Below are 12,128 nucleotides of genomic sequence, written 5' to 3' on the forward strand. Positions count from 1 at the left end.
CTGGGGCTTCCTCCAGCCCCATCCGCTCGGTGCCACACCGCCGTCCTCCGCTGTCTACAGCTCCGGTATCGGGTCCCGTCACTTAAGTCAGTCGGAGCCAGTCTATGCAGAAGTGCGCCCTCTACATATCTCTCCAGCAGCTGCTGGAGAGGTAAGCAAACAGTGCACTTCACTTACGTCAAACTGGCTCCGACTGACAGAAGTAACGAGACCCGATACCGAAGTTGCAGACAGCGGAGGACGGCGGTGTGGCACCGAGCGGATGGGGCTGGAGGGAGCCCCAGGTGTGTATAAATTTTTATTTTTTTAAGCTCCGAGTTTCTTTAACTCCCCTAGCGGTATTCCCGACCCAGGCTTGGGGTGAAAAACATGCTGCTAGCGATAATCTCGAGCCTGGGTCGGGGGTTACAACAATGCAGGTTATTGCAGAGAGCAGAGCACAATTAAAAACTTCTCTCCCAGAGATATGGACAGTCCCCTCCATGTCCTCCAAGACTCCCGATCTCTTGGGTGAGATCGTCGTCCGTCACATAACGACAACCAGCAATCTCACCATAGAGGGGGGGGCTGCCTAAACTAGGGGGGTCTCAGGAGTGTGATTAGTTCTGAATATTAGGGTCTAAAAGTGGAAACCATTGCACCCCTTTACAATCCAGAACCAATCAGAACACCAAGGAGGTTAAATTGTGACAATGTACTCTTAAGCAGTACTACACAGTGAATCTCATACCTCTTCCTCCTCTTGAGTTTCAACAGCAGGTCCATTATGGGCCTCCTGGAAAAGCAGCTTCTTCATTTTACGGTACTGTAGGTTATCCAGCTCTCTGACTGCATCCTTTGTCCTCTGGATCAGGTCCATTAACACTGTTTCTGGTCGCTCACGCAAAGCAAACATGTGCTGTAATACAATATCAAAAGTAAGAACAATGTATACAAAATATAGTATACTACCGGCAGGAAAATAAAAGGCTGTATATAGGTTTCAAATGGACGCGAATAAGATGGACACAGAGCACTAGGGAGAGTTAACATTTTCATATCACAACTCTGTATAGAAGGACCAAGTTCTTCTGAGCAAGTTCAGAATGACTGGACCAACCACACGCTACAGAATTGACATTACACAATACCGTGGATTGCTGGCGGCTGCAAAAGCTTTGAACAACAATAATAACAGATTAAAAGACTATGCATATAGTTTACTTTTCATAGTTTATTTTAAGTCCTTCTGACTCATTTAGTCAAAGCAAAGTTTATCGCAAGGTTTGGAGGACTGAAAAGTGGAAGGACTAGCATCTTGGCTGAATGGACCAAATTTAACCTGATTACTACATCTCTCCAAGCATCTCCAGTGGTTTTATTGCAATAGACTTGAAGAGACTCTGAAGCTTCATAAAAACCCTGTTTTTATATCCTGTTCCTCTTAAGCAATGACGCCCTACCTGAAACACTGCATCCCTGCGTCTGAATGCTCACTTAACCCTCCTGGCGGTATAAAAAAATCCGCCAGGAGGGAGCGCAGCAGTTTTTTAAAAAAATTTTTTTTCCTATATCATGTAGCGAGCCCTGGGCGGGATGACGTAACCGACGTCGCTGACGTCGGGACGTCATTGGGAGTCCCGTGCCACCCCTCGGCGCTGCCTGGCACTGATTGGCCAGGCAGCGCACGGGGTCTGGGGGGGGGGGGGGGCGTGTGGTGCGACGGATAGCGGCGATCGTGTGCGGGCAGGCGGCGATCAGTGTGCTGGCGCAGCTAGCAAAGTGCTAGCTGCGTCCAGCAAAAAAAAAAATTGAACAAATCGGCCCAGCAGGGCCTGAGCGGCACCCTCCGGCGGCTTACCCCGAACTATGTTCGGGGTTACCGCCAAGGAGGTTAACACCCCCAAAACCCCGGGGCAAAAATCCAGAACTTTCAAAGTCGTGGATTTTGCTGCCCGGGGGAGGCAGAGCTTTGGGCTGTAGTTCTGCCTCCATTTGTATCAATCCGCACGGAACTCCGCCCCTCCCCACCCCTCTCAGTGAAAGAAGACAGCAGGGCGGGAGGAGGCAGAGATCTGCGCAGATTGATGGGAGTAGAGGCAGAGCTACAGCCCAAAGCTTTGCCTCTTCACGGAAGTGACCCTAAATCTTTCCCGGGGGATTTAGTGAGAGTCCAGCCGCGGGGATGTGGCGTTTCAGGTAGGGCATTAATGTTTGAGAGGACTATGAAATAAAAACGGTGTTTTTGTGAGGCTTCAGACTCTCCAACAAAGTCAGAGTCATGTTGAAACATACTGGAAGATGCAGAAATGTTATGAAATTCACAGCTGTGAATTTATTATTTTTTTAAATCATGTAGCTAGCCTAGCGCTAGCTACATGACTTCCCCCTCCCTGCGGCATCCCTCCCACCCCTCCTATCGCCGCTGGCGCGTATGACAATAAGGAAATCCCGTTCTGAACGGGATTTCCTTAGGGGCTCCCCCCGTCGCCATGTCGATGATCGTGATGACACCATCGGGAGTCCCAATCCACCCCTCAGCGCTGCCTGTCACTGATTGGCCAGGCTGTGCACGGGGTCTGGAGGGGGCGCTGTAACGTGGCATTTTGCTGCCAGGAAAAAATTAAATTAGGATGCCAGCCACAAGGTGGCAACACGAGATACAGTTTTGTATACTTCTCATGGAGAATTACAATACATTTTTCTGCTTGATTGTAACATTTGAAAAATATGACCAATGTAACACACAGACACGTTACATTTTTCCTCAGTTCTGAAGAAAAATGATTGAAAATTCAGAAAAATTTGCTTGGGTCTGTATAAATCAAAAAACTGACAATGTACATCATCCAATTAACCCAAAAATAGGTCATTAAAATCTGCAGCTCCTGATTTAGATAGATAGAAATTCGATCAAACAAATAAAAAAACCCTTCGATTTTTCTATACAACCGTTCATTTTATCGAAATGCCATAAATTGGATCATTTTATTGTATCTTATGTGGCCACATAAGGTATAATCAACAAATACAGCAGAGGATTATAAGGTCTTGTACAGTAAAGTGCTCTTGAAATTTAGTCACGGACCTTCAGTAGCTCATCTGATGTTGGCCTGTCTTGAGGGATTTTCTGGAGACAAGAATCTACAAAGTTTCTGAAGTAGTCAGACCTGTAGCATGAAAGAAAGAAATGTATGTGTTTAATAAAATAAACCTAATGTTTAACAAAATATATATAGTGGATGAATGAAGATGGGTCCTATATCGCCAAATGAAATACAAGAAAGCAAGCTTAACCCATGGCAATCAAGGCCATATATCAGTTTGTGTAAAGGTGGCCATACAGCAGGCGATGCATGGGCAGATTCGACCAAGAGACAAATCTCTCGCTTATTGCATCGAAGAAGAAAGTAATGTACACCTTAAAGAGACTCCGTAACAAAAATTGCATCCTGTTTTTTATCATCCTATAAGTTCCAAAAGCTATTCTAATGTGTTCTGGCTTACTGCAGCACTTTATACTATCACTGTCTCTGTAATAAAATCAACTTATCTCTCTCTTGTCAGACTTGTCAGGCCTGTGTCTGGAAGGCTGCCAAGTTCTTCAGTGTTGTGGTTCTGCTATGAACTCCCCCTTCCAAGCCCCTCTATGCACACTGCCTGTGTGTTATTTAGATTAGAGCAGCTTCTCTCTTCTCTTTTACAAGCTAGATAAATCGTCCTCTGAGCTGGCTGGGCTTTCACATAGTGAGGAATTACAGACAAGGGCAAAGCTGTTTGCAGGAAGAAAAGAGCAGCCTGAAACTTCAGTGCATGAGAGATGCAGGGGGAAAGAAACACACAAATGATCTCTTGAGATTCAAAAGGAAGGCTGTATACAGCCTGCTTGTGTATGGATGTATTTTCTATGTGTGGACATACTGTACATCAACCTACTTCCTGTTTTGGTGGCCATTTTGTTTGTTTATAAACAAACTTTTTAAAACTGTTTTTACCACTTTTAATGCGGCGGGGAGCGGCGCAATTGTGACAGAGGGTAATAGGAGATGTCCCCTAACGCACTGGTATGTTTACTTTTGTGTGATTTTAACAATACAGATTCTCTTTAACCAGCTGAGCGGTCTGGACGAGCTCAGCTCGTCCAACACCGCCAGAGGCTGCCGCTCAGGCCCTGCTGGGCCGATTTTAATGAAATAAAAAGCAGCACACGCAGCCGGCACTTTGCCAGCCGCGTGTGCTGCCTGATCGCCGCTGCAACGCGGCGATCCGCCGCGTGCAGCGGCGAAAGAGGGTCCCCCCAGCCGCCCGAGCCCAGCGTAGCCGGAACAAACAGTTCCGGCCAGCGCTAAGGGCTGGATCGGAGGCGGCTGACGTCAGGACGTCGGCTGACGTCCATGACGTCACTCCGCTCGTCGCCATGGCGACGAGGTAAGCGAAACACCGAAGGCCGCTTATTGCGGCCTTCCGTGTTACTTCTGGCCGCCGGAGGCGATCGGAAGAACGCCTCCGGAGCGCCCTCTAGTGGGCTTTCATGCAGCCAACTTTCAGTTGGCTGCATGAAATAGTTTTTTTTTTTTTATTTAAAAAAAACCCTCCCGCAGCCACCCTGGCGATTTAATCAGAACGCCAGGGTGGTTAAGGGAACCTTCCCTCTTGTATATTTAGCTGCTAATTTTTCACTTGCCTACCTCATCCTCCTCCCCCTCTCCCCCCTCCCCCTTTTTTTTTACCTTCATTATTTTCTTGGATTAATTTTCACCATTAATAGACATGATATGTATTTTCATATTGAATTGCACATGCACTTTATTGTACCAGTGGCAGCTATTAAGGGAGAACGTGTTATACTCATATATATGTACATGTGTGTGATCATCTAGTGATATCTCTGTACTACACGGTGCCACATTATTTCCACATTGCTTATATATTTTTTTTTATTTTTTTGTGGTGGCACATTTTTCTCATATCTATTACATACATATATTTTTTACCATAAGAGATCCCTGGATAAGTCGCACACAGGATTATTATTAATATTATTACCAACTGATACGCAGGGTTTACATTGATTATTGTATATTAGGGGCCAAAAGGCCCAGGTCTGGCTGCCTTGCTTTTAAATTGTTTTTAGATTATGGTTGGCTTATGAATAAAGATTTTGTATTTTCTTCACATCCTGTTGCATAATTTTTCCGTTCAGTGCATGGTTTTACTATTTTCATATGGGGGATTTCTAGCTTCTGTGTTTTTGTTATCATACGTTCACCTCAACAGTATACCTCCGTAATGTATGTCCTCCCGATGCCCTGTATAAAGTGTATACATTACCTCTCCGTGGCCTCCGCTTGTCCCCTGCTGGCTTCCATACCTGCATACACACGCGTCCCACTTGGTTTTCTACTAAGGGCTCACGTGACAACACACGCACCTTACTAGGAAACCACATGGGACGTGCATGTATGGAGAGGGGAATGTGCCAGGAGCAGCAGAGGGACAAGCGCAGGCCGTGGACAGGTAATGTATACACTTTACACGGGGGCACATTTACATTAGGCCCTAATGATTAGGGCGACAGCGTCGGGGGTTTCATCGCGTTCGTCGGGAAATTGCATGCAGTTACCGCCACGCACCCGATCGAGCAACATCTTGCAGCATGCAACCAATTTTCGTAACCAAATTGAACACATTGATGGGCCATCCAGTTCGATTATAATAATCGTATTGGATGGTCGATTGGCCGTCAAGTCACCAGATGTATGGCCACCTTAATTGTATAATCTAAATTAAAGGACAATTCTGGCTACACATTGATAAACAGGAATGCCTTTGAGAGCTGTGTAAAGGAATGAAGACCCAAAAACACACATTGCTGAAAATCTTTAACCCCTTTCCACCTGTAAAAGTTTATTTTAGCAAGGTGTTTACTAGAGTATACACTGAGAAGTTGCTAACTCCCCTGTGCAGGAAATGGCTCAGTCTGTCAGGTCTGCCAATGTTAAAGTGAACCCGAGGTGAAAATAAACTGATGAGAATTGTATGTATCCTCCTACTCCTAAAAATTACCCTTTTTTAGATATCCCATGGTTTTATTTCATATTTTAACATTTAGTAAGTGGAATTAATGTTTTGTTGGCTCTGCTCAGTGGCAGCCTATTAACCTCCTGGGGGATACAATTATATCGCCCAGGGCTCGCTACATGATAGCCGCTGTGCAGCGGCATCCCCCCACCCCCTCTGATAGCCTCCGGCAATCAAAGCAAACAGGAAATCCCGTTCAGAACGGGATTTCCTGTTTGGCTTCCCCGTCGCCATGGCGACGATCGGGATGACGTCAACGACGTCGTGACGTCAGAGGGAGTCCCGATCCACCCCTCAGCGCTGCCTGGCACTGATTGGCCAGGCTGCGCACGGGGTCTTGGGGGGGAGCGGCGGTAGCAGCGAATCAGCGCGGAGCGGCGGCGATCGGTATATACACGCAGCTAGCAAAGTGCTAGCTGCGTGCAACAAAAAAAAAATTATGCAAATCGGCCCACCAGGGCCTGAGAAATCCTCTGTGGCGGCTTACCCCGAGCTCAGCTCGGGATTATCCCCCAGAGGGTTAAGTGTCCCAAAATTAAAATACATGAACCTATTTACCTTTTTCGATCTCCCTCTGCTCTAAGAAGTTGTATTTTGACAGGAAAACGTTTATGCCTGCAATTTGCTTAGTAGTCAAGATGACTATATTCCTGACAAAATACCAACAAGACAGAAGCTGTCACGTCCATGCCTAAAAATTAACTCTTGCAGGCGGCAAAATAAAACAGCTTGGTTATTAAAATTATTTGCACTGTACATACACGTTTATCTCATGTCACATGTCGCCTCAGGTACACTTTAAAGCAGAAGGAGAGGTGTGTATAGAAATAAACTGCTTCTAGTACTAGTGGTATGTTGAACCCTAATACACAGTATATATATAAAAAAAATAAAAAAAAAAGTTTTATGTTGATTGTTATCCTATTATAATCATACTTCACAAAAAGGGATTGGACAGATTCAATCATCATTGCAAGCTACTGCTCTTCGTTTCCTTCTTTGTTTGGTAGGTCGGGTCCTCCCCCTGCCAACCTTTAACCAATGTGCTCCCACTTCCTGAACACCTACAACAGGATTAGATCTGCTTTTTTAGGTGAGCTATTATAACTAATGGACACCCTAAATATCCCCCCCCCCCCCCCCAATGCTGCATGCAGCGCATTTGCGATTAATCAAAACCGCTACAGTTTGAATGCATTCATAGGGATACATTTTAGCAGCGCTTTTCTGATCGCTGCCGATCAGCAAAGTGCAGAAGAATCGCCCCAATGTGAACCTGCCCTAATGCAATTTGAAGCAATCTGCACAGAAGGGGATTCATTCTGTTACGGGAGAGACATGAAAATTGTGCATTGTTGTGTTGCTTTAAGCTATACATAAACACTAATCTAAAACCAGCAGCAGCAACTTCCTTGTAAGGGTTTACATGATAGTACCTAAGCAGTTTGGGATATTATTCTTATGACACAAGCAAAGATATGTTATCATATTTCCAGGAACAAGCTAGGCTAGTCGCCAGCATACCAACCACAGCTCAATGGAGACTGCTCACTTACTGGGTGGTGACCAGAATCGGAACCAAAGAAAATAAAATGCCATAAATGCTCTGTGGCTGTGATTACAGAGAAGGTATCACATGCTCACAGTAATTCAGGATCCTGCCAGCTTCCAGAATCTGGCAGTGTAATTCCACACTGAGAACTGGGTGTGGACGTGGAAGGGAGATCATGTGTGAAGCAAGCACAGTGCCCAGACCATTATCATGCTCATCTCAAGATGTAACCTAATATTCCTGCTAAGCAAAACGCCACTGCATTCTGCCATTGCAGTAAACCTTAATCACACAGAAGGACAGCCGTTTCCCACTCTAAACAAATCTTTAAAAAGCTGCATTTTGGCCATTTCTTGTAGCTTCTTAAATCTGTCCACAAAAACACACAAGGTGGAAATGCAGATGGAGCAACAACAAACAAAGGTTAATTTGTAGTATTTCATACTGAAAGTTAAAAAAAAAAACAAAAAAAAAAAAAACCCTTAAAAACTTAAAGCCTTTTTCAAAACTGGGGGGGAGCAGGCAAGTGTAGGAGGCTCTCCTCATGCCCACCGCTCCCCCTGTTCTCCTCTATCCCCCTTTATTAAGGCCTAATGTCCCACCGAAGCTACTTCCAAGTCAGGAGAGTCGGTGCCCACTGCGCAGGTGCTGCCCAGCGATGCATGTTCTTGATTGTGCGGGCCCGGAGCGCTCTGAGCCTGAGCAGTACTTCAAAACTATGTAGTGCGCATATGCAGAGTGCTCCCAACAAGGATAAATGAAAAATATAAATATCCAAATTTACTTAACGTTATTGGGAATTGTACGAGGAAAAAAAAAAAAAACAGATACTTACCTATGGAGAGGGAAGGCTCTGGGTCCTCTCCTCTCCCGGTGCCCTCATTGCAATGGCAGCTCCTCCATTTGAATCACCCGCCGCAGGGGACTTCAGAAGTCTTTGGGAGCAGAGTCCTCCCGAACACAGGCGGCTGCATACTGCGTACGTGTGAGTGTGCAAGAGAGGGCACTCACGTGCGCGCAGTATGGAGCGGTCCGTGTTAGGGGAGCATTCGGGCTCCCAAAGACTTCTGCAGCAGAGAGAGCAGTATTTGACCAAACTGGTCGAATACTGCTACTGGGAAGCCAGCGCTGGAACGGGGACAGAGAGAGGAGCGGGGTGGCTCTATAGGACCCAGAGTCTTCTCTCTCCTTAAGCATCTGGCTTTTTTGGGGGGGGGGGGGGGGGGGGTCGATTCCCATTTAAGCGCTTTTTGGGGGGGAGGGGGAGGGGGTCGATTCCCATTTAAGCGCTTTGAGTCCTATTGGAAAAAAACGCTATAGAAAGGTTATTGTTATTCACTTTAAATAAGTAAAAAAGACATCTAAAATACAACTACTTTTTTTTTTATACTATTATTGGAGACAACTCTGGGAAACGCACAATGCCAGTGAACAACAACACGTAGCTAGTTTATTTATGGGAGGTACTCACCATTCACTAGACTGAAGTGTGGGAGATTCATTCTGCGCTATGTGGTATAAGGCACTCATTGCATTCATATTAAACAAGGGAGGTTTCCTTTCGGCTGTAGAGAAACAATAATAGCAATCACTAATAGAACAACATTTTCCCTTTTAGTGCATATATTCAGCATACAATATGTGAAGCTGGCTGTGTATTTAGCGACAGGTGTCTTACAACCTGATATTCCCTTTGAAACACCCATTTTCTGATTACAGAAACTTAGGTCACCTCCCAGCTTAATCTGCAACCAATTGATGAAGGCAGGCAGTGTCACAAGGAAAGCATGGTATGGGCCTAGGATTCAGATGCCTACGAGTGAACGTTAAAGAGAACTTCAGCCTAAACAAACATACTGTCATTAAGTTGCATTAGTTATGTTAACTAAAATATATAGGTAATATAATCTCTTACCCACCCTGTTTTAAAAGAACAGGCAAATGTTTGTGATTTCATGAGGGCAGCCATCTTTTTGGTTGAAAGGAGGTGACAGGGAGCATAAGACAGTTCCAACTATACTGTGTGCTGATGACGCCTACCAGTTGCTAGGCAACGAGAACAACAACATAGGAAATCCCATCATGCTTTGCACAGCATCAGGGGAAAAAAGCCTGGGCGGTTTTCTTTGATGGGTGGAGCTTAGCTAAAAATGCAGCTAAAAATTATGCTTTGGTAAGAAAAAAAGTTCTGATGCTGTGAAACTGTTAAAGAAACACCAAGCCTTTTCAGCTCTGCTGAGTAGATTTTTAGTCCGGAGGTTCACTTTAAGGGCCTGTTTCCACTACACACAGATTGGATGCAGAAAAACTGACTCCAATGAATGCCTATCTGCATCAGAAAAATCGCATTTAGTGGAAACAGGGCTATAGGCATTCATTGGAGTCAGTTTTTCTGCGTCCAATCTGTGTGTAGTGGAAACAGACCATAAGGCCTGGTGCCCACTCCTGTGCTTTCAGGAATGTTTGCTAATTGGCGGCGATTGGCAAAACGCTTCGGCAATGGGACCCTAAAAGCATGATTCCCCTAACCAAAACACCAAAGTTTGCGATCAGCGATCGGGCCGCAGCATTTTAGGGCCATCTCATTCAGGGAATGCAGGGTTCAAAATCACATTCCCTGAAATCACTCCAAAAAGTTCTGGTTGTTAAGGGGCAAAAAACTGTAGCGTTTTTGAGAACTATTTTCAATATCTACTGGGCCGCGGGCCTTAGGGCTGGGACCCACAGCAGTTCTTTCAGCCACACTTCGGAATTGTCAGCAGATTGAAAAGTGCTAAGCAATGACGAGTCCTGCAGCATTCTTGTGACTTTCCAGAAGCTAATGCATTCACAGCAATTGTGGACGAATAGTGATCGCTCTGGGAAATCAGGATGAAAATCATAGTGCTTTGCCATTCCAAAGACTGCTGGGATTTCTGGAGTCTGAAAAGCGCTCCTGTGGGTCCCAGGCCTAAATGGCATCATTTCACTGTAAGGAGACCATTGAACTGTAGCACTGGGCATAGCCGTGTACTTTCTTGGCCACTAATTCACCTTCCCACAGTGCACCGCTGGGCATAACCACACCTTCACTTTCATTACTAACAAAAGAAGAATGTGATGATAGGAATAAAAAGCAACACAAAATGGTAGAGTATGGGGTTGTTTCTAAAGCAGCACTCTGAAAACACAAGGAGTAGGATTACAGTGGTAGTAATGTTACAGAACATTCCATTTTTACAACTTTATCAATGAAATATAAGACTGAAAACTGTCAATGTATAAGTTGTTAAATAAATGAAGCCAAGATAAAAATGTATTGCACAGAAGGGACTATTTGTACATTGTCCAAGCTCTACATCACTAAGGCGATTTCTGAAAAAATGAAAGGGAGTTCTTAATCTGTTATATTGCTAGTAGCCAAAAAAAAAAAAAAAAAACCCTATCCAATGTTTAGTGAAAAGTGTTAGTAATATGCTATATTCTGTTAAAGGCATTGGTAAATGCTTATTAAGGTTTTTTGTGTTTGTTTTCTACAAATCGGAGTAAGCATTATTAAAAAAAAGGGTGATGTTAAATTTCAGATATCAGGCAGCAGTTCTGAATACCAATAATGTGTAAGTACCTAGTTCAATACAAGTGATCCCCAAAGACCATACATCCACTTTTCCATCATACTGCCCTTCATCCATGGCTAAGATTACTTCAGGGGCCATCCTAAAGAGGAAAAAAAATCAATAGGGTTTGATTGCCACAGTCATGTCCCATGTAAAGGAAAAAAATCTCATGCAACCTAGACAGTCAATATGCTGTATACATAACCCAGTGAGAATGCCGGTTAGGCTCAGGGGGTACCTGAATTTGTCACAGTCCATTAACTATAATAAAACTTTGATAAAAATAATGTATAAGAAACCCTGAATAAGTAATTTCCTAGCTGATTAAGGATATAGAAAATGTCTGAAAAAGCATCCTTGTGCATTCATAGACAACTCCAATTAAATATTTAAACACTATATATGTGACAATGCACGGCTGAACAAATTGACATGGAGTTCAGTAGGCAGTCTGGTCAACTCCTTTAGAACCAAGGTGCTTTGCCCCCTTGAGAACCAGAACATTTTATTACAATTTTCCACCTGTAATCAGTGCAATTGCCTCACAGCGACCACAGGGTAATTCTTGATCAATACACACATCACTAGATGCAGAGTTGGTGGAGGTACATGCGAGTGGTCACGGAAGTGTGTGGAATTAAGTGAGTTACAGCACACCCTGTTAGGATTTAACACTTCAGGCGACTGTTTGGGGCTGACTTCTGCACTAAAGTTGAATTCCAACAGAAACTTTACGTACCTCCATGTAAAATGTGATTCCAGCAACTAGTTTGTTAAACATCGGTGTTTAAAAAGCAGATAGCAGCAGTGCACATGAATAATAAAATCATTGTACATCACCCTTTCAGATGTCCCACACATAGAAGCCCCTCGTCCATGTGCACTGCTGCTATCTGCTTTTTACACACTGATGTGCAATA

At 44.4% G+C, this 12,128-nt stretch overlaps 1 protein-coding gene across 1 annotated transcript in view; it reads right to left on the reverse strand.

Moving 5' to 3' along the window:
• Positions 1-12,128, reverse strand: part of TAOK1 (TAO kinase 1) — a 139,058-nt gene that overhangs the window by 21,127 nt on the left and 105,803 nt on the right. Inside the window, exons 9-12 of the mRNA XM_068270103.1 lie at positions 11,217-11,308; positions 9,084-9,177; positions 3,068-3,149; positions 731-898 (exon numbers count right to left, since the gene is read on the reverse strand). Of these exons, the coding sequence (XP_068126204.1) occupies positions 731-898; positions 3,068-3,149; positions 9,084-9,177; positions 11,217-11,308 (436 nt within the window). The remainder of the gene's footprint in view (positions 1-730; positions 899-3,067; positions 3,150-9,083; positions 9,178-11,216; positions 11,309-12,128) is intronic.

Source organism: Hyperolius riggenbachi, chromosome 2 (genome assembly GCF_040937935.1).
Source record: "Hyperolius riggenbachi isolate aHypRig1 chromosome 2, aHypRig1.pri, whole genome shotgun sequence".
NCBI classification, from domain to species: Eukaryota; Metazoa; Chordata; class Amphibia; order Anura; family Hyperoliidae; genus Hyperolius; species Hyperolius riggenbachi.